Consider the following 21,875-nt stretch of genomic DNA (forward strand, 5'->3'; position numbering starts at 1 on the left):
CGGCGTGAAAGGAAATGCTCCATCGCATCGAGGCCCTGGACGTGCAGAATATTTGTGTATAAGGAAGTGGCATCAATGGTTACAAGGATGGTTTCCGGGGGTAACACATTGGGTAAGGATTCCAGGCGTTCGAGAAAGTGGTTGGTGTCTTTGATGAAGGATGGGAGACGGCATGTAATGGGTTGAAGGTGTTGATCTACGTAGGCAGAGATACGTTCTGTGGGGGCTTGGTAACCAGCTACAATGGGGCGGCCGGGATGATTGGGTTTGTGGATTTTAGGAAGAAGGTAGGGGTGCGGGGTGTCGGTGGGGTCAGGAGGTTGATGGAGTCAGGTGAAAGGTTTTGCAGGGGGCCTAAGGTTCTGCGGATTCCTTGAAGCTCCGCCTGGACATCGGGAATGGGGTTACCTTGGCAAACTTTGTATGTGGTGTTGTTTGAAAGCTGACGTAGTCCCTCAGCCACATACTCCCAACGATCAAGCACCACGGTCGTGGAACCCTTGTCCGCTGGAAGAATGACGATGGATCGGTCAGCCTTCAGATCACGGATAGCCTGGGCTTCAGCAGAGGTGATGTTGGGAGTAGGATTAAGGTTTTTTAAGGAGGATTGAGATGCAAGGCTGGAAGTCAGAAATTCCTGGAAGGTTTGGAGAGGGTGATTTTGAGGAAGAGGAGGTGTGTCCCACTGCGACGGAGGACGGAACTGTTCCAGGCAGGGTTCAATTTGAATGGTGTCTTGGGGAGTTGGATCATTAGGAGTAGGATTAGGATCATTTTTCTTCGTGGCAAAGTGATATTTCCAGCAGAGAGTACGAGTGTAGGACAGTAAATCTTTGACGAGGGCTGTTTCGTTGAATCTGGGAGTGGGGCTGAAGGTGAGGCCTTTGGATAGGACAGAGGTTTCGGATTGGGAGAGAGGTTTGGAGGAAAGGTTAACTACTGAATTAGGGTGTTGTGGTTCCAGATTGTGTTGATTGGAATTTTGAGGTTTTGGAGGGAGTGGAGCTGGAAGTGGGAGATTGAGTAGATGGGAGAGACTGGGTTGGTGTGCAATGAGAGGAGGTTGAGGTTTGCTGGAAAGGTTGTGAAGGGTGAGTGAGTTGCCTTTCCGGAGGTGGGAAACCAGGAGACTGGATAGTTTCTTGAGGTGGAGGGTGGCATGCTGTTCTAATTTACGGTTGGCCTGTAGGAGGATGCTCTTAACAGCCGGTGTTGATGTGGGAGAGGAAAGATTAAGGACTTTTATTAAGGATAGGAGTTGACGGGTGTGTTCATTGGCTGAGTTGATGTGTAGGTGAAGGATTAGGTGGGTGAGGGCAATGGATTGTTCAGTTTGGAACTGGTATAGGGACTGATGGAAAGAAGGGTTGCAGCCAGAGATGGGAACTTTAAGTGTGAGGCCTTTGGGGGTAATGCCAAATGTCAGACAAACCTGAGAAAATAGAATATGGGAGCGTAATCTGGCTAGGGCCCAGGGCGAAGGCGTGTTTGCGGAGGGAATGTAAATAAAACTTAATGGGGTCGTTGAGGGGGTGTTGTGAGGGTGACATGGTATTAGAAGGTGGAAAGTGTAACATGAGGCTGAAATGAAAATGAAAATAAAAATATATGGGGAGGGATAAAGGTGGACTGGAAAGTAACTGGAGATCTGGTGTGAAAAAAGGCGAAAAGGTGTTGGTTACAGATGGGCTATGTTGGACTTGGGTTGGTAACATCGATGTGCACAAAGGTTAGGTGGTTGTGTTGCCGCCAAAACACGTTAGAGGACGGAGAAATTCGGGAAAATTTCGAAAAAACTGCGTGTAATATATTAAGAGGAGTGGTTTTGTGGTGGCAGATTATGAAAATGAGGCTAACAATTGTCTGACGAAGAAATAATGACGTTAAAACGTGTGGGAAGCGGCTATCCTTGTAACCGACCCCGGTGTAAAACCTGTCCCATGCACCCTCCCACCACCACCTACTCCAGTCCTGTAACCCGGAAGGTGTACACGATCAAAGGCAGAGCCACATGTGAAAGCACCCACGTGATTTACCAACTGACCTGCCTACACTGTGATGCATTCTATGTGGGAATGACCAGCAACAAACTGTCCATTCGCATGAATGGACACAGGCAGACAGTGTTTGTTGGGAATGAGGATCACCCTGTGGCTAAACATGCCTTGGTGCACGGCCAGCACATCTTGGCGCAGTGTTACACCGTCCGTGTTATCTGGATACTTCCCACCAACACCAACCTATCCGAACTCCGGAGATGGGAACTTGCTCTTCAATATATCCTCTCTTCCCGTTACCCACCAGGCCTCAATCTCCGCTAATTTCAAGTTGCCGCCACTCATATTTCACCTGTCATTCAACATCATCTTTGCCTCTGCACTTCCGCCTCGACTGACATCTCTGCCCAAACTCTTTGTCTTTAAATATGTCTGCTTGTGTCTGTATATGTGTGGATGGATATGTGTGTGTGTGTGTGTGCGCGCGCGAGTGTATACCCGTCCTTTTTTCCCCCTAAGGTAAGTCTTTCCGCTCCCGGGATTGGAATGACTGCTTACCCTCTCCCTTAAAACCCACTTCCTTTCGTCTTTCCCTCTCCTTCCCTCTTTCCTGATGAGGCAACAGTTTGTTGCGAAAGCTTGAATTTTGTGTGTATGTATGTGTCTGTTTGCGTTTCTATCGACCTGCCAGCGCTTTCGTATGGTAAGTCACATCATCTTTGTTTTTTATATATATATATATAATACAATTGTTGCCAGAATTGATTGACTGGAAATCAAGAATTCCTCTTTCTTTTCATTTTTTTCTTCTTTATTTCCTTAGAATGTTCATTGTCATAATGGAAGTTAGGTAATCCTGGGGATCTGTACTGGAATTGTGTTTGAGGATGTCATTTTTATTGCAATAGTCCAAATTTTGTTTCTGTCTCCCTTTCTTCTTTTTTCCCCTTACTTCAGCTCTGCTGACATTGGTTGACCTCAAGGTTTTCTTTCCCTGGGTTTTACGCAGTAACCTCTCTCTAATGTTCAGTCGTGTAGACTTGGCTGTTCGAGGACAAAGGAACTTATTACTTAGTAGTTTGGTCCCTTTAAGTGCCCAACCAATCCATTCCCAGCACTTACAACCACTGTATGTTCTGGAAAAAAAAAGAAGGGGTCATTAGACTTATACATTGCCAAGGTGGGTGGAGTAGGCACCAACTGACGCTATGGGTGCACAGCTGTGATGAAGTGTGGTGACCCTGTCCACGAACCAGCTCCTCTGGCAATGCACCGTTGCGAAACTGGGTGTGGTAGGACGATAAAAAGAGCAGCGAAGCTTGGTCCCGCATGCGATGGGTGCGTAGTTTATCCGTCTGCTGTTCAAAAGTGCGAACGAAGCATTCCACATCTTCTTTGGACTGTGGATGAAAAGATGTGCTTGTGATGTGATGAAACACATTGGCTGTACAGAAGTCTTTGAATTCTGCAGACACAAATTGTAGCCTGTTGTCAGTCACAAGCAACTCTTGTAGACGCTTGTAGATTGTAAGGTTTGAAGAGCATGAGGTCAGTCTGCATTCGGTACTGAGAAAAGATACGAAAGCGTGTCTGCATTGACAGGCTTAGATGTGGGGCCTGTACGCTATCTCATATCGGTAGAGCGATAAGATGAGAACCCAGCGTACAATTACTGCACAGTGTGATTCAGATTGGGCTTGGCTGGGTTGAAAAGGGACTACAAAGGCTTGTGGTCAGTGACCAAGTAAAAGTTTCTTCCTTAAAAATGGTGATGAAATTTAGTCACTCTATAGATAATGGCAAGAGTTGCCTCCTCTGTTTGCAAATAGTTACTCCAAGCTTTGTTAAGCAATTTGGAGGTGAAGGCTATTGGCCTGTCAGCAGAACCAATTGTTTGCAAGAGTACAGCACCAGTGCTGTATGAAGAGGCACCCACAGCTGAGACTACAGGATTCAAAGGATCAAAATGAACTAGGCAATGATCACTGAGAAAAGCATTTTTTAGTCTTCGAATAGTGATGTCACATTCCTGGGACCACACAAAAGGTACATTCTTCCAGTGAAGACAGTGCTGTGGTGCTACAATCTGAGCTGCATATGTCGAGCTACCTTAGCACTGATGTCAGTTCAATAACTTTCTTTGGAGGTTTGAGATCTCGAGTGGCCTGCAAGTGTTATTGAATCAGATGATCATCCTAAGAATTAATTACATGTCCCAAGTACTCAATCTGAGTTTGAAAGAGCACACACTTGTCTTTGATGCATTAGGGCCTGTCTCTGATAACATTTGGAACAGGGTGCGCAAATTACTAAGATGCTCATCTGCTGTGTGACATAATACCACTATAATGTCTAAATAATTTGTACACAAGGCCATAGATGCAGTTAATGGTTCAAAATAGTGCTGGAAAATTGCTGGTGCAGATGCACTACTGAAAGGAAAATGAAATTTGAAGCATCCCTCATGCGTACCAGTGACACACTCTTGCCGTGACTGTTCATCTAAAGGAGTCTGGAGGTGGGTATCATGTAAATCACTCTCAGAGAAGTAATGACCAGCTCCCAAACGGTCCACAAGTTCATCAGGTCGAGGCAAAGGAAATGTATCTATCACTGTTTGGGTGTTCTCTTGCCTTAAAATGTGCACACAAATACAGTTTGCCCGAAGGCTTCTATACAAGTAATAGCGGAGGTGCCCCCATTGACTGATGGGTGCAATAATACTACTGTCCTGCCATTGTAAGTTCCGGAGCAACCTTTTGATGGAGTGCATGTAGTACAGCACAAAACCTGAAAAAGTGAGGCCGTGCATTGTCTTTCGTGGCCACGAGTGCAACAACATTAGAAGCTTTGCCTAAGCCTTCAGCAAATAAGCCTTTGAATTCAGCACACAACTGACAACACATTGTCTACCACACTCGACCCAAACAAATCGATGCCAAATATATTTGCACTGTTTCGTGAATGCAAAACCTGAAATGTAAGTTTTTTGCAAATTCTTGTATACAGAAGACAGGCTGCAAGAACTTAGCAGTGGCTCGTCTCGTCTGTTACATATTGTAAGTGTAGTGTGTGATTTCTAAAGCTCGGGCTCACCAAGATTAAGTATTGCGATTGAGCGAAGAAACTGATACACCCGTATCTAACTGTAACTGAATAGCTTGGCCAGCTATCATAAGGTCCACAAAGAGCTTTTTAGAGTGGTGTCACACTGAAGGGGCTACTGATTTCTCGAATTGCGAACTACACTTCCATTCCACACCAGAAGCTGTGTTTGGTTCAGAATACACAAAGTGTACAGCAAAGTTTCATTTCTGTAGGTTTAAATTAGAAGAGGAAGCCTACCTTTCCTGTAAGTGTACCGCCTGAACGTGTCTAGTCGTGCCACGTGAAAAACAAGTTGCATTTTGTGACGGGTGTAAGTGACAATTATGCCCAGAGAAGCAGTGTGGGCAAGTCTTCGTGCCGGTATCTTGCCGGCCTATAGCTGTTTACGTGGCTGCCTGTGCTGAGCCTGAGTGGGCTGCTGTGCACTCAACTAGGAAGTGGCCTGTTTACATGGCCACACAATACTATTGCTAGACGCTACAGCACGGATGTTGAGTGATTGAAAACTATGTGGCACTGTCACGAGAGTCTTGATAGTCAATAATTTGCAAAACTTACTGCAGAGGACGGTTAGGATACTTGGGATACTTGAGAATCTGTTCCCTCAATCAGTTGTCAGCCACATTCTGAGTAATGGCTTCATGTACCATGAAGTCAGTATAAGACTTAACACACTCACATTTAAAATTACACTGCCTTGTAAGACCTTGCAAATCTGTCACCCGTGTCTATTATAAGTTTGTCCTGAATGCTTCTTTGGTCTGAAAAATTTAAACCTGGAAGTTACCACCTGAATGTTCTCGTCATAATATCTATTTAAAGTGTGGATTGATCCTCGTAGATAACAAGTTGTGGCCCTGAAGCGGTGTGAGTAATAGTTTGAAGCAGAACTGATAGACTGACACACCAGCTATTGATAAGGAAAAAAATAAAATTAACAGTTCCTAGTACACAGATACATGAGTTTCAAACTGAGAGCCAAGTACTTGACCCCATTCTTTGTCTTTTTCAAATGGGCAAAACAGAGGCACTAATGACACCCATGTGTCTACACACTGACCACTTGGCTGCGGAGGCGAATCATAAATCCAACATCTGGTGGATAGATAATAAATAAAAATAAAATATGTACATTGTTGTTGGTGCATTATTCTTGGAAGTAGCCCTTTGCCTCTGGTTCTTTCACAGCTATTTTAGGATCATTAGTTTAGCAGATACTTCTTTTTTCCTGTAATCTTAACTTTGCCTGGATCTCTAGCTACCTAAGCAGTTGACAGTCAGCAGGGGATGTTAGCTACCATTACAATTTTGATTGTGAGCTGTACGTGTGGCACTCAGTGTTTTGGCTTTAGGTCGTTGTTTAGTGAGGCTGAAATCTCTGGAATGGTGTGACAGCTCGCGGGCTCTTTTACGAAAAATATGTGTGTGTGTGTGTGTGTGTGTGTGTGTGTGTGTGTGTGTGTGTGTGTGTGTGTGTCAGGCATCTCAGTCTGAGGGAAGTGCAATTTGGCCTGTGATGAGACTTGGTAGTTCAGGATTCTGAGCAGGTTGACAACTTTCTAATTAATTCTGGATACACCCCAAGTGGTCTCCATGCCAAAATGTAGTGTTTTGTATGACCCAAATGTCGTCACTTTGCATTGACTGTTGGCGTGACAGTTGTGTCCAGGAAGGGCAAGACTTGCAGCATTTATTTGAGGCTAAATTGTGGGTGCTTGATGCATGAGACTCTTCACCTCTCTTTATGGTCATCTGTATCTTATGAGTACCTTAACTGGGGCAAAAAGACATTGCCAGAATCAGCTGCTGTGCTCAACAAAATGTTGATAATAGGAGACACCGTAGACTGTTGTGTCATGGCAGTAGACGTACAGGCCACAGTTCAGCTAATCTCTCAAAAATTAAGTGCTGGAGAACTGGACCTGGTGAACAGCTGTACCTTACAGCATCATCTTGCTGTGGAGGGTACAGCCACCACCCCGTGAGCCAACACAGGATATTTTGTCAAGAATAGCACGAGTGCTGGGAAACCACCATTGGATGTTTGAGGTATGCAAATGGTCATCTGAACACTTGGGTTGGGTATTTGATGATACACATTGATGAATGAGTATGAGGGAACCTCTTGGGTCAGCACATTCTGCCTGCCAGTAGGTGCAAGTGGTGAAGTTGTTCACATGTTTACACAGGATGAAATGATGCTCCTGATACTTCTGTTATTTTCTGTCACTGGTAGCATTATAAGGGTGCTTACTGTCTGGATACATGCACCTGTTCGCCTAAAGCAGTCCTTCAAGACATTGCACTGACCCATCATTTTAAAAGTGATGGTGTTTGTGTGGCCCTCAAGATCATTTGTTCTGGGATGCCATTAAGTGAAATGTGTGTACCTCGGACCCAGGTCTGATCAATCTTTGTGAGTGATCGGGGTGACTTCAAAACATTTTCTGTGTATCGTGGACTCAGTGTCCACAACACATCACTGCTGTTATGACAACGAAAGGCGAGGCTACACACGGCTAGGTTAGTTCGATAAGTGAATTGCTCGAGAATGTATTCCTGCCATTTTCATACTGTGTGCACGCGTCAAAAGTCTGCATGGGGTTGAAAAACACTGTGATAAATTATTTATTTTATTTTTTGAGAAACTCAGAAAAAAATGTGGCGAAACTGCAAATTTTCTGTCAATTAGACGATACAGAAGGTGAAAAATGATACTAGATTTCTTGTTGTAGTTGTAATAATTAGCAGTGAAATTTAAGTCTTACAGTATGACCCAAACCAAACCACTTGTTCAGAGTGGGACACTCCTTCTTTGACGTGACCCCCGCGTGGGTCTGGGGGTAAGAATAAGGCCTGAGGTATTCCTGCCTGTCATACGAGGCGACTACAAGGAGTTTCACACGTTTCGGCCTTTATGTGCTAGTCCGCTATAGGGTTTGACCTCCGTTTTTCAAAATTTTCCTGAAGAGTGAGCCAATTAGGGAAGGGCGCCTTACATGGTGCATCATGTCCACTGTGCATTGAGATCTTTAGATCATTTTCTTGTCATCGCATTGTAGTCCCGCCCATTCTCCGTCCCTTGGGCGAGGTCACCTTCCTGGGTGTGTTTCCCACCATGCACTGTGCAGTGTCATTTTCTGTGCCAGCGATGACCATGGACTTCTTTGTACCTCATATCCAGCACGGTAGCCAGTGTTTTATGGTGGAGCCGCCATGTACCCTGTTGGTTGTAGCCCCCTGACAACACAAGGATTGCTCTGCTGATGCTTGCGCTGTTAACTCCCCATGTATGCCAAGGGGTAGATGCCCATCCACATGGGGCTTCGGGACTCCCAGCAATGGCCATCTTGTCAGGTGGCCTTTGCTGCAGCTGGGAGGTGCCTGTGGGGAAGGCCCTCGGTCGGAGTGGGTGGATGACATGCCATGAAGCGTAGTAAGTCACCTCTTGCTGGTGGTCCGCTGCCAGCAGTCTCTAAGCGGGCAAAGTCGAACTTAAATGCTAAGAAATATGACCCCAAGTCGTTCCGCTCCCAGGCCACACCATGGGAGCAACCTCAGGCTAAGAATGGCAGTGAAGCTTTTTCGCCCCGGTACCTTGTATGTACGAGAGTTGATGGCGAATCTTTCATGTCCATGAAGCCTCAGTTTTTTGTGGAGCATTTGGAGGACAAGTTATAGGAGGTGGAGGGCTTATCCAAAATACGCTCTGGGTCAGTTTTGATAAAAACCGCATCCTCTGCCCAGTCACGGGCATTACTCGTTTGTGGCAAGTTGGGCGATGTTTCCGTTACCATCACAAATACGGTCTGGGATATTACACTCCATAGGGACCTTCTTTTGCAGTTCGACGATGAGCTGTGTGCCTATGTAGAGCTTTGAGGTGTTAATTTCATCCGGAGCATCCATTGGGGTTGAGGGATAACCAGGTTGCCACAGGTGCCTTCATCTTGGCCTTCGAGGGTGACATACTGCCCGAAAGGGTCAAGGATGTGGTCTACCGCTATGACGTCAAGCCATATATCCTTCCCCCAATGCGATGCTTAAAGTACTGGAAGTTTGGCCATATTTCTTCCCACTGTACTTCCAGTGTCACATGTCGCGATTGTGTAAGTCCATCGCATCCCATCTGTGTCAACTGCAGAGAGCATCATTCACCTTGATCGGCAGACTGCAGGATTTTACAGAAAGAGAGGAAAATCATGGAATATAATACCCTGGACCGACTGACCTACACTGAGGCTAAGAGGAAACTTGAGCGCCTACATCGTGTGGCTATGACCTCATATGCCGTTGCTACAAGAACAGTTCTCGCCCCATCAGTTGCTCGAATTCCTGTCGTCTCTCAGAACCAAGAGACTACATCAGCCCCCTTGATTGTGGGGTGCACTTCCCTCCCTGTTAATCCTGCACCACCTGCTTCGGGAGCAACACCCCCCTCTCCCCCCCCCCCCCCCCCCCACCCAACCATCGGGGACAGTCCCCACTTCTGAGCCAGAGAAGCAGCTGGTCGTAGGGCTTCACGCTCCTCAGTTACAGAGACTGATTCAGTGAAGTCCTCCCAGACAGGGAAACTGAAGGTACAGGCATCCACACCACTGGTACTTACCAACTCTGTGTCTGAGGATGGTGGTGGAGATTCTGGCATCTGCTGAGGACCTGGATCTCGCCGGACCCTCAGACACCATGGATATAGACTGCTCAAGCAAAAAGTTGGTGGCAGCAGGTGACCCTGAGGCGTAAAGTGCCTCATTGAATGTTCCATGCCTTCCCAGTCTCACGATGACATCACCCTCGAGTGGAACTGTTAAGCTTTACACCTGCTTTCTGCATCGCCCTCCAGGAAACATGGTTCCTGGCAATGCGGACCCCTGCCCTCCGTGGCTATAAGGGATATTAAAGGAACCGTAGCGACTATAATAGTGTGTCGGTTGGAGTTTGCGTTAATGTCCTAAACTCAGTCTGTAGTGAAACTGTAGCCCTTCAAACCCCTCTTGAAGCTGTGGCTGTCAGAATGTGGACGACACAGGAAATAACTGTCTGCAATGTATGTCTTTCTCCAGATGGTGCAGTAGCCCTGGATGTAATAGCTGCACGGATTGATCAACTCCCTAAACTTTTCCTACTTTTGGGAGATTTTAACACCCATAACCCCTTGTGGGGTGACACTGTGCTTACTGACCGAGGCAAAGATGTCAAAACTTTACTGTCTCAGTTCGACCTCTGCCTCTTAAATACTGGGGCCGCCACACATTTCAGTGTGCCTCGAGGTAGTTGCTCGGCCATTGATTTATCAATTTGCAGCCCAAGACTTGTCCCATCTATCCGCTGGAGAGCACATTATGACCTGTGTGGTAGTGACCACTTCCCCATGGGCTCTCGCCCACGGCTTCCAGTTTTCGGCCACTAAGGTGTGTCTCATGCACTTTTGTTGGCATCGTACTGTTCGTCTGGAACCAGAACTTTACTCTCATGATGATCCACTCACTGTAGTGAAGACATATAGATTCTTAGGACTGGTTTTCGACGCCCGATTGACTTTGCTACCTCACCTTCGTCAGCTTAAGTGGAAGTGCTGACAGCACCTCAATGCCCTCTGCTGCCTGAACAACACTAACTGAGGTGCAGATTTCTCTATTCTGCTGCAGCTCTATAAAGCCTTTGTTCAATCCCGCCTTGACTATGGGAACCCTAAGCATTGCGTGTACTCGACCCAGTGCATCACTGTGGCATTCGCCTAGGGACAAGAGCTTTTTGGACGAGTAAGGTGGCCAGCATCCTTGTGGAGGCCGAAGGCCCTCCATTGCAGATCAGACGTGCACAACTGCTCTCCAGATACGTTGCACACATTTGTAGTTCTCCTGAGCGCCGTCTCCTTTTTACGCTCGTAGCAGTTAATCTCCCGCATCAGCGGCCCAGGTCAGGGCTAACGATTGCGGTTCGCGTGTGATCCCTTCTGTCTGAACTGGAGTCCTTCCCTTTACCACCTCCCAACCAGGTTTGTCGGCATACATCTCCATGGTGTACACTTAGGCTGCAGATTCATCTGGACCTTTTGCATGACCGTAGGGACTCAGTTACTCGTGCCGCTGTTGCTTCCTCTTGATTCTTGACGTGTTCCGGGTCAGTGAAGTGGTTTACACTTACAGCTCAATGGGTGATGGTCATGTTGGCTTCGCGTACATCCACAGAGACCATTTTGAACAGCATTCCTTGCCCGATGGCTGCAGTGTATTCACTGCACAGCTGGTGGCCATCTCTCGTGCATTTCAGTATATCCATTCATGGCCCGAGCAGCCAGTTTCTTCTGTGTACTGACTCCTTGAGCAGCCTACAAGCTATTGACCAGTGCTACCCTCGCCATCCTTTGGTAGCATCCACCCAGGAGTCCATCTACGTCCTGGACCGGTCGCTTCATTCAGTGGTGTTTGTGTGGACCCCAGGACACGTCGGCATCCCAGGCAACGAACTTGCCGACAGGCTGGCCAAACAGGCTACGCGGAAACCGCTTCTGGACATGGGCATCTCTGAACCTGACCTGCATTCTGACTTGCACTGTAGGGTTTTTTTGGCTTTGGGAGATGGAATGGCATAACAGTAAACACAACAAACGGCATGTCATAAAGGAGACTATGAATGTGTGGAAGTCTTCCATGTGGCTCCATCTGGGTGCAGAGGTTACGCTTTTACTGTATAGGCCTTTTACAAGTATGTCTGTTTGGAACAGGGGACTGATGACGTCGATGTTTAGCCCCCATCAAACCCCAAAAACCAGCCAACCAATCTTCCATGTGGGCCTCTCGCAGGGAAGCAGTTGTCCTCTGCTGGCTCCGCATTGGCCGTGCTTGGGCGACCCACAGTTACCTCCTGCACCATGAAGTTCCGCCTGAATGTTGGTGCAGCACCCAGTTGACATTGGCCCATATTCTGGTGCACTGTCCCACTTTGACTGCACAGCGATGAAATCTTGTGTTACCAGTCTCGTTGCTGCTAATTTTATCTGACAATGCCTCGTCGGCTGATTTAGTTTTACATTTTGTTTGTGAGGGTGGGTTTTACATTTTATTTGTGAGGGTGGGTTTTATCTTTTGATCTAAGTTTTAGTGCATGTTGTTTGTCCATCTGTGTCCTACACCCTAGTGCTTCTAGGGTGGAGGTTTTAAAATGTTGCAGAGTGGCTGCTTTTTTTATTCTCGTGGTCAGCCCGCCATGGTAATCTGCTTTGTTGTTTTAATCTCTTTGTCCCGTTTCATGCGTTTCTGTGGTTTTCTTGTCCCCTGTTGTCCATTTACATGTTTGTTGCCATTCATCATTCTTGTGATTTTTCCTTTCATTCCATTTTGAGTTGTCTGTCTGGTTTCTTTTATTCTCACACTTGTGGCATTGTTTTATTTGTAACAAGGGAACGATGACATTGTAGTTCGGTCCCTTTCCCCCTCTTTTAATCCAAGCAACCAACCTTCTTTGCCGAAATCGTTAGGTGTGAATAAGCTAGTGCATGCTGTTCTGTCGTCGTCCCGTCAGGCACGGATGCTTGCGAGCACCCTTTAGTTCATCTGTGGGTAGGCATTCATGGTGTAGGCAACCCACCAGATGGCCTGATAATGTTCTTTCTGCGCACTTGTGACTTAGTCCGAATCCCTGGCCGTCTCAGCTCGGCAAGTGGACTGTGATTGCGTACCGACAGCACAGCTGCAAAATTGCGCACACCACAGCCATTTGCTCACCTGACTGTCCTACGCCACACCTGCCTCGTTACTCTCAGGCTTGCGTGCCTGTTGGAACTGTCTGACCTAGTGAAAAGTAAACGTCTTTTGTATATTTTGTATGATGAGGTCTCATCCATGACAGCTTTGTCCTGATCAGTGATCCAGGTATTAAATTGTTTGAGAAACATTGTTCCATATATCTGCCCTAGAAATCTGGTATTACTACATCCTTTACCATGACTATATTGTGAGTAGCACTTTGTTGACTCAAATGGCGTTTTTGGTTTTGAAGAGCTGTCTAGCAGTTCTTTAACTGTCCTATAATCCCCTTTTGTTCTTTTACATAAAATCTGATCTGACTGGAAAATATTTTTATATTTCCTAACATCTATCAGAAAAACAGATTTAATGAGGTAGATTTGAATACACAGTGATTAAAGATATTATTTCAAAACATTTAGTTGTTAACCTACAGACTGCAGATTTTCACGTCTTTCTGTTTAAAATGACATTTCATCACTAAGATGCCATTGCCACAAAATCTGTTCAGTTCAACACTCTTGTGCTTGTTTAAGAAGTGATTATTTGAAAAAGTCCGCGATTTCCTGACCAAGTGCTTCCAAGTTTTTTTCAAAGATCATACTAAATTATTCTTAGATGTGATATATGTGACTAATTCTTGGAAGAGTATTTTTTTTTTGTTTAAGAGCTATTAACAACATGAACCCAGTGCCTCCTAGATGGTATGGGCTTTCAAAACTATGTAAGCAATTTGTATCCATTAATCTATTCAGTTGTATCCTCAGTAACAGCACCATCTCAGAAACTGGCAAGTAAATTGGACACCTTTAATTAAAAATGTAAGATAAAATTCAGACCAATTCATGGTACATCAAACTCAATGGATGTTGCAAAAAAAAAAAAAAAAAAAAATATCCTCTCACACACAGTGCTAAAGTAGTGTCCTTTGATGTCTGAAGTTTGTTTTCCAAATTAACAAGACTGGAGTGTGTTGATTTTTGATAGATCTGACATACAGATCTAATGTCAACCCTGTAGAAGTAGATGACTGGAGAGTGGCCACTCAGACATGCTTAGCACAAAATTATTTCCAGTTCCAAGGAAGATTTACATGGCTTCTTAACAAACTTTTGGCAGACATATTCACAGACAATTTTGAACAGTATTTTGTAAATAAAGAACCTTCAAGTGCAAATATTAAATACTGATTTAGACATGTAGATGATGTAGTGTGTATGAGGATAGGTTATGTGAGACAGTTGTTTTTTTCACAACTTAAACTATCAACAAAAACATTAAATTCACATTGGAGATTGACAACAAACCCTTAAAAGATTTCCATGCTGACTTTTTGTCAGGATGTTGAACGCCTCCTCAACCCAAATCGATGTCATCAAACCCTTAAACTATTAACTGTAACAACTGACACCAGTACAAAGACATATTGTTTTAAATTTTATAGAAAACTTATGACTATAACTACAGACACATTAATACTTCCTTGTTCTCAACACCCAATAATCCACAAACGTATTTCTTCCCACCCAGTGATGCACCATATTTCATCTCTTCCCATGCAAAAAGATTTCAAAGAAGAATTGTACACTGTTAAATTTATTGCTTCAGTTAGTGACTAGAAAATCCTGTCCTGCTTGCCAACAACTTGCACATCAAACAAAATTTGAAAACTGTAGCCCACTCCTCCCCCCACTATGGTCCCTATGCTGTTCCTTGCTATGTTTGCAGGAAGTGTTGTACAATCCCATATTTAGGACAAGTATCACAGTGTGTGACTGAAACACTTATATCCTGCAACTATAGGGTATTTTACTAGATGAGGAACATCACAGCCCAGTGCATTTTCAATAGTAATGGTAAGAAGCAGTTACCAACAGTGAGATGTACAAAATTACTTGTCTTCATTGCGATCAGTTTTTCATTGGTCAGTCAGGCAGAGACGTAGTAACTAGGTCGGCTGAATGTGGCAGTTGTGGAACTAAGACTCCACGTTTGCTAAGCACATACTGAGCGAGCTAGCAGCCACGTTCCTATCTTCTCCACTTTAGTGAATAAAGGAAAAAACTAAGTCTGTCGGAAGCTCTGTAATTTGTCAAATGTCTGGCCCACAGTCCTGAATTAATATAACATGACCCAACACATCCCTGTACTTCTCTGCTACTAAATTTTGCTCAATACTCACAGGTTCCAATGCCTGCCACATGTTCCACTCTGTTCCTCCGTATATCCGGAATTTATATGCACTGAGGTGACAGAAGTCATACTATACCTCCTTGTACCGTGTTGGCCCTCCTTATACCGTGTTGGACCTCCTTTTGCCTGGCATAGTGCAGCGACCTAATGCGGCACAGGCTGACCAAGTTGTTGAAAGTCCCCCTGCAGAAACATTGAGCCATGCTGTCCCTAGGACCATCCATAATTATGAAGGTATTATCAGTGCAGGATTTTGTGCACAAACTGACCCTTCAATTATGTCCCATAAATGTTCGATTGGATTCATGTCGGTTGGTCTGGGTGGCCAAATCATTCACCTGAATTGCCAGAATGTTCTTCGAACCAATTGCAAATAATTGTGGCCTGCTGACATGCCACACTGTCATCTATAAAAATTCCACTGCTGTTTGAGAAATGGAAGTCCATGAATGGCCACAAATGGTCTCCAAGTAGCTGAACATGACTATTTCCAGTCGAGGATCAATTCAGTTGGACCAGAGGACTCAGACCATTCCATGTAAACACAACCCACACCATTAGGGAACCACCACCAACTTGCACAGTGCCTTGTTGACAACTTTGGTCTGTGGCTTTGTGGGGTCTGCACCACACTCAAACCGTACCGTCACCTCTTACCAAGTGAAATTGAGACTCATCTGAACAGGCCACTGTTTGCCAGTCTGGGGTCCAGAAGATATGGTCACAAGCCCAGGAGAGGCACTGCAGGCAATGTCATGCTGTTAACAAAGGCATTCGTCTCGGTCGTCTGCTGCCACAGTCATTTAACACCAAATTTCGCTGCACTGTCCTAATGGATACATTTGTTGTATGTCCCATATTGATTTTTGTGCTTATTTAATGTGATGTTGTCTGTCTGTTAATACTGAGAACTCTACACGAAAGCCACTCTTCTCAGTCATTACGTAAAGGCCGTTGCCCACTGCGTTGTCCATAGCAAGAGGCTATGCCTGAAATTTGGTATTCTTGGCTCTTTCTTGGCTTTGTGGATCCCGGAATATTGAATTCCCTAATGATATCCAAAATGGAATGTCCCATGCATCTAGCTGCAATTGTCATTCTGTGTTCAAAGTCTGTTAATTCCGGCCTTGTGGCCATAATCAAGTTTGAAACTGTTTCCCATGAATCACCTGAGTACAAATGACAGTACTGCCAAATACACTTCCTCTTTTATACTTTGTGTACACAATACTACTGCCATCTGTAGATATAAATATCACTATCCCATGACTTCTGTCACAGTGTACTTCATTGCAATTTTCTGTGGACAGGCTACATAGTCTGCTGTTATAAATGCCAGTTCTATCTTTTATTTTGTTTCTGTATCACTTTCCATGGGTAATACCTCTTCAAGCTAGTTTTCAGTACTCTTGTCACATACTATTTTTATTTTATTGGGATTGTTAATTTAATGTAATTTAAATTGTTTTATAGAACAACTGTTTGGACTTGATGTACTTCTGATTTATTTACAGTTCAACATTTTTAATTGTAGTAGCACTGCATTTTCAGAGATAACTTTTGGTCTGTTTTTGTGTTTTAGTCGTGATATAAAACACCCTTCCGATGTTCTTCAATATTGTATCACTTTGGTGATGATAGGCAGTCAGTCTGATGAAGCCAAAGACTGGGTGACAAAATAAGTACATCCATAATACAGGGTGTGTTTAAAAATGAACATATGGATTTTAAGGCTTTGTAGCCTTTATTACACTCAGCTTACAATTATAAATGAGACACAAAATGCAAGGGCAACTCGAACAGTTTTACTTATAATAATTCAATGTGAGTACCTTTTGTCACATATCAAGTTGATAACCGAGTTGTTGTGAAACCTTGATTCCTGTCTCAAGAGTAACTGTTGCAATAATACTGTTTCTAAAGTTGGATAGATCAGCTGGTAGCGGAGGCACGTACACATGATCCTTTATGAAACCCCAAAGGTAAAAATCGAGTGGTGTCAGATCACGTGTGGACGTTGATGTCATGCATTGTTATGCTCTGTCATCCGGCCCCATGCAGCCAGTTCACAAGTAGGGTACAACGTCATTTAACCACTCACATGCTGAGTTCTGCGAGTGAGGTGGTGCACCATCTTGCTCCCAAATAAAGATGTGTTGTTCAGCTTCTTCCCATTGAACCATGGGTCATAGTTGTAACACATCAAGATAAGAACAATCAGTTACAGTTGCTTCACTGAAAAAGAAAGGCCCATAAACTTTCTGCGAGGATATGGCACAAGAAACTTTCAATTTACAACTGTATTGTCTCTAGGCGATTTTCCGATCCCCAGATGTGCACATTGTGTGTGGGTCACATTTCCACTGGTGTGAAAAGTCTATTCATTGCTGAAGGTGAATAATCAAGAAAATCTTAATTGTCATGCAGCAACATTTCATTTGCACAGTTGGTTCATAAACCGTAGTCTGTGTAGTCTTTAGAACTTGTAACAACTGCAGACGATAAAGACGTGGCTGTAAGCGCCTCCTTAAAACTCTACACCCAAACACCACTGGAAATGCTACTTCATGACTAACCTTCTGAACTGATTTTGTTGGGCTAAGCGTGAAAGACTTGCACTTGTTCGAGATGTCTTTCAGTCACTCTTGATCATTCCATACTCTTCCCATTGCACACAGGTATACAAACAAAACTGTTTGAGTTGCTCTTTCATGTGGTGTATTATTTACAATTGTAAGTTGAACGTAATAAATGCTAAAATGCCTTAAAACCAGTATGTTCATTTTGAAACACCCTGTATTGTGCCTTTCATTTATAAATATTGTGGGAGCACAAAAAATGCCAAAAGCTCCAGTGACAAGGACTTAGAATAGTGTCAGTGTTGGAAAATTTTAACTCTATTATGTAGTCACTGCAACGTTGGATGTGAAGTTCTGCTCTATAGTGGCTAACAAGGGGAGGGCCCCTGGGCTGGGACTGAATTTTTGAAATGATCTCTATGGTGGTGTAGGTTACGGTCCCAGATATCACACTCTGCAGCCATTTGCCCTAGTGTGTCCTTGTTTGGCAGTAATCGATAAGAGAGAATATCTCGAGATTCACTGCTTTGCAAAATGACGCCGTAACCTAGCAGTTCAGTAGTATACTGAAGGTTGTGTTTTTTAGTCCTGTCCGGGGCCATCTTTATCAACATGACTAATCATTATTTTTAGTCTGGTATTTGGTGTAAATATAATTTTTCTCATTTATAATCCTTTGCCATGTCAATTTAATCATCATATTAACTTTTTTGTTCACTATCATCTTTATTATTTCTGTGATACCAGCTTCAACAAAAAATACCTCCTTGCCAATGGTTATTTAAAAATATTTATTATAGCTATAATAATGCCTGTGACTTAAGGAAAAGAAGAGATTAAAACTAAAATGAAATTCAGGCAAAATGAGTAATACAAATAAGTTGAAATAACATTTTGGGGGGAGGGCAGTGGGGGATAAAGTGATAAAAAGGAAGAAGTTAAGTCAAAGTAAATACATAAAAATAATTACATCGGCAAAGGTTCCATACAAAAATAATAAAAATTAATAAAATACTTTTTGCCCAGACAAACATATTGATTAAATGATACATTTGGTGCTGCTCTTATCTTCTAGTTTTAATGTGATCTAGTGAAGATGATACTCAGATTTACAAGAAAATGAAAACTAGGAACATAAAAGTAGAGTTTAAATGAAAATTCCACCATTTGACTCTATACTTACATTTAAATAGTATTATGACTGTGGTCCCAGAGTACAGAAAGATTATGAAAGTAGGGGTTCATTTCCATAATCATTACAGCAAATCAGTGTTGTGTCTTTCTAGTGATTACGTTCAGAGCGAAGATGATAATCCAGTCTTTGGAGATGTTTACAAATATGTAGTATAACATTTTGTCTTTGCTAAACAGTAGTGAAATTTGTGAGTTCTTTTCTTCTCTTATTCAAAAGGCTATACAGAGGTTATGCTCATCAGGAAAGAGCCACACTAAGACAGCTGTGATTATATTGAAGGAAGTTAATTTGGAAATGACATTTTCTTACACAGAAAGCTGCAGTGAAATGCAATTCTAAAGTGGTAGAACACTTTGGTAATTCAGAAAACTGGGTAGTAGAGTTACTTTGCCATTGAGATGATTTTCATACACTGAGTTTCTAGTCATTGTGGGTTGGGTTGTGTAAAGGACCATCAAACAAAACCTCAACATTTGAGATATTTCGTCCTTAACCCTTTGACTGCTACAGATGTGCTCTCTGCAGTCCATGCTGAGCATACTTTCACTGTACTGCTTGCCTAATGCTGCTACTCGTGCTGAGACAGTGTTCTGGCATATGTATTTTACTCACTCACTTTTGAGAAAACTACTTGGTGGAAAAAAAAAAATGCAAGTTTGCACACCTCACAGTCTGATGACTTGCTCGATTAGGGGCTGAATTTATTTTCTTCATTTATCTTAGTTACTGTGCTATATCAAATTAAACACCGCATTGCATGAAATTTTAAATAGTTTCCAGCAGTAAAAACACATTGTGTAAACTTAGCACATGTTTCATTGTAGCTCATACAATGTTGGTAAGGTATAAAAATTTTATTTAAAATTGAGAGCAAGACAAGATCTCATTTCATTCTTGAGTTACTGGTTTTTATATCCGTTGGATAGTTATTTGCAATGTGCCCACTTCCATCCCTGTGCATTGGGAATCATGGTCATAAAAATTACCGTATTACATAAAGGGTGGAATATAAGATAGCCTTTTTTAGATAAGAGCACATAAAGAGGTGTGTATGTTGTGTAATAAATACTCAAAACTTTTTTATTCACCGAAATATGAAAGTAACTCGGCTGTAGCAGTGAGAGAGTCAGCAGAAAGGGACACACACACACACACACACACACACACACACACACACACACACACACACACAAAAAATCAGTTGCACTAAAGGAAAACCCAGAGGCTGTGTTTAAACATAGCCTCAGCACCTGGGGAGTGGGCAGGGCATGACGAATTAACTCATACACAGCAGTCAGAGTTCATAGACCTATAGGATCACTGTCATTAATCTTTGTGAATATCAGCATGACTTCATTGAAATGCACAATAATAGTGTTTAAGCATTAGAAGACAATTTTCAAACCTGTTACTATCAGTTGCTGGCCAGCAACTCTCAAGTTTTACTAGAGTATTGTTTGTGTAGTTATTTGCTATTTGTTTCTGTTGCAGATGTTACTCTGGAAGACTTCGCTAATTCCTCCGTAAGCTTTGGACATGCTCGGTTAAAGAAACCAATGAGAAATGTTTTAAGAGAAGGTAGGTTCTTGGAAATGAAATGTTACATTCATTAGTATTTTATAGCCTTCACCAAAGTAAGTAAAAATTTAGCTTTTGAGCATATTTTAACTGTTGTATGTATCGTATGTTACAAGCAAATGTCAACCATGTAAGTGCTTTTCAAATGTAATCTGACAGAACAAGTGCACGCTTGCAGTGTCAGTTTTTCATGAATTTGAGTTACACCATGTAACTAGCTAAGAAAGTGACTAAGTTTTGTATGTAAGAATAACCAAACTCTAACTCTAACTTTAACTGGAACAACGAAATGTGGTTTCTGCAAAACCAGTGTCATATCATAAACATAAAAGTACTTCATGCAACAATAACCAGTGCATACACTGCTGAAAAATCTTCCATGACTTTCACTGTTAGGACAGCCAATGACAATAATGAGCAAGAAAAAACTCAAACAGAAGAAAAGAAAATTCATGTAAATATAGCAGTGTCTAGCTGTGAGCAGAAGATTGACAAAGAGAAAAGTGGGGAAAAACACTCATTTATTTCCTATGATTTGCTTAACAAAGTGTTTACCAACACCTCTTTTGTATAGTGGGATAGCTTTTTAGAAACACTGTGGACACTGTGTTGAACTATGTAGATTGTGAACAAGCAGCACAAACCTACTTGGTGTTAAATATGGTAGATGAAACTATTGCTGGTTGCACAGGAAATGGAAAAGTAGTTGTATTCAGAAGCATATGCTGTCATTACCTGAAGAGGTCACTGAGATCAGTATGTGTAGTAACTCCTGCAGTTGCCACAACAGGAATGTCAATTTCTCTGTCGTGACCATGAATATATATCACGAGGAAAATTACTGTGGTAGTGAGCTGAAGGTTATTAATCATAAACTCCTTGAATCTGGTCACATGGACATAGGCTGTCAAAAAAGAATAAAACTATAAATATTAATACACCTAGGGATTGGGCAATTTGATCAAATTAGTTCCTAGGAAACCAGCAATAAATGTAGTTCACCTTTGTAGCAGTTCTGGCTGCTTTATTTATTTCATTTGTTGTCCTCGGTGTCGATGTACTGCATTCCGACACTGGCTGAAAAATGGGGTTTGTAATTTGGACACGGACTACCGTAAATAATGTAGCAGACAGTTGCATTTAACAGGTGTTTACTTTAACTTTTCACAACCCCCCCTCCCCCTCCCCCCCACATACTGCTACAATAGTTTACTGTTTTACATCTACGAGCAGTAAAAGCCTAACAACACAGTTCAGTCTTTCAAATAAATTGAACAGTCACCCCACCTATTGGTGTAACACTTAATTCCCTGTTAAGTTGATGCATTGTTGTCATTCTAACCAGCACAGGTTCCTAGTCTGAAACTCTGCCATGGACTGACTGTCTTGTGACCAGAAATCAGGCTCTTATACTCCTATATAATAGAGGCTGAAACTACGCATTGTTCAAAGTTAAATTCACAGAAATTTCAATTAA

The 21,875-nt window shown here is 42.9% G+C and overlaps 1 protein-coding gene across 1 annotated transcript in view; it reads left to right on the forward strand.

Annotated features, from left to right (window-relative positions):
* LOC124721631 (transmembrane protein 183-like) overlaps window positions 1-21,875 on the forward strand; it is a 150,144-nt gene that overhangs the window by 20,502 nt on the left and 107,767 nt on the right. Inside the window, exon 2 of the mRNA XM_047246691.1 lies at window positions 20,312-20,398. Coding sequence (XP_047102647.1) covers window positions 20,312-20,398 — 87 coding nt within the window. The remainder of the gene's footprint in view (window positions 1-20,311; window positions 20,399-21,875) is intronic.

This window comes from Schistocerca piceifrons, chromosome X (assembly GCF_021461385.2).
Source record: "Schistocerca piceifrons isolate TAMUIC-IGC-003096 chromosome X, iqSchPice1.1, whole genome shotgun sequence".
Taxonomy (NCBI): domain Eukaryota; kingdom Metazoa; phylum Arthropoda; class Insecta; order Orthoptera; family Acrididae; genus Schistocerca; species Schistocerca piceifrons.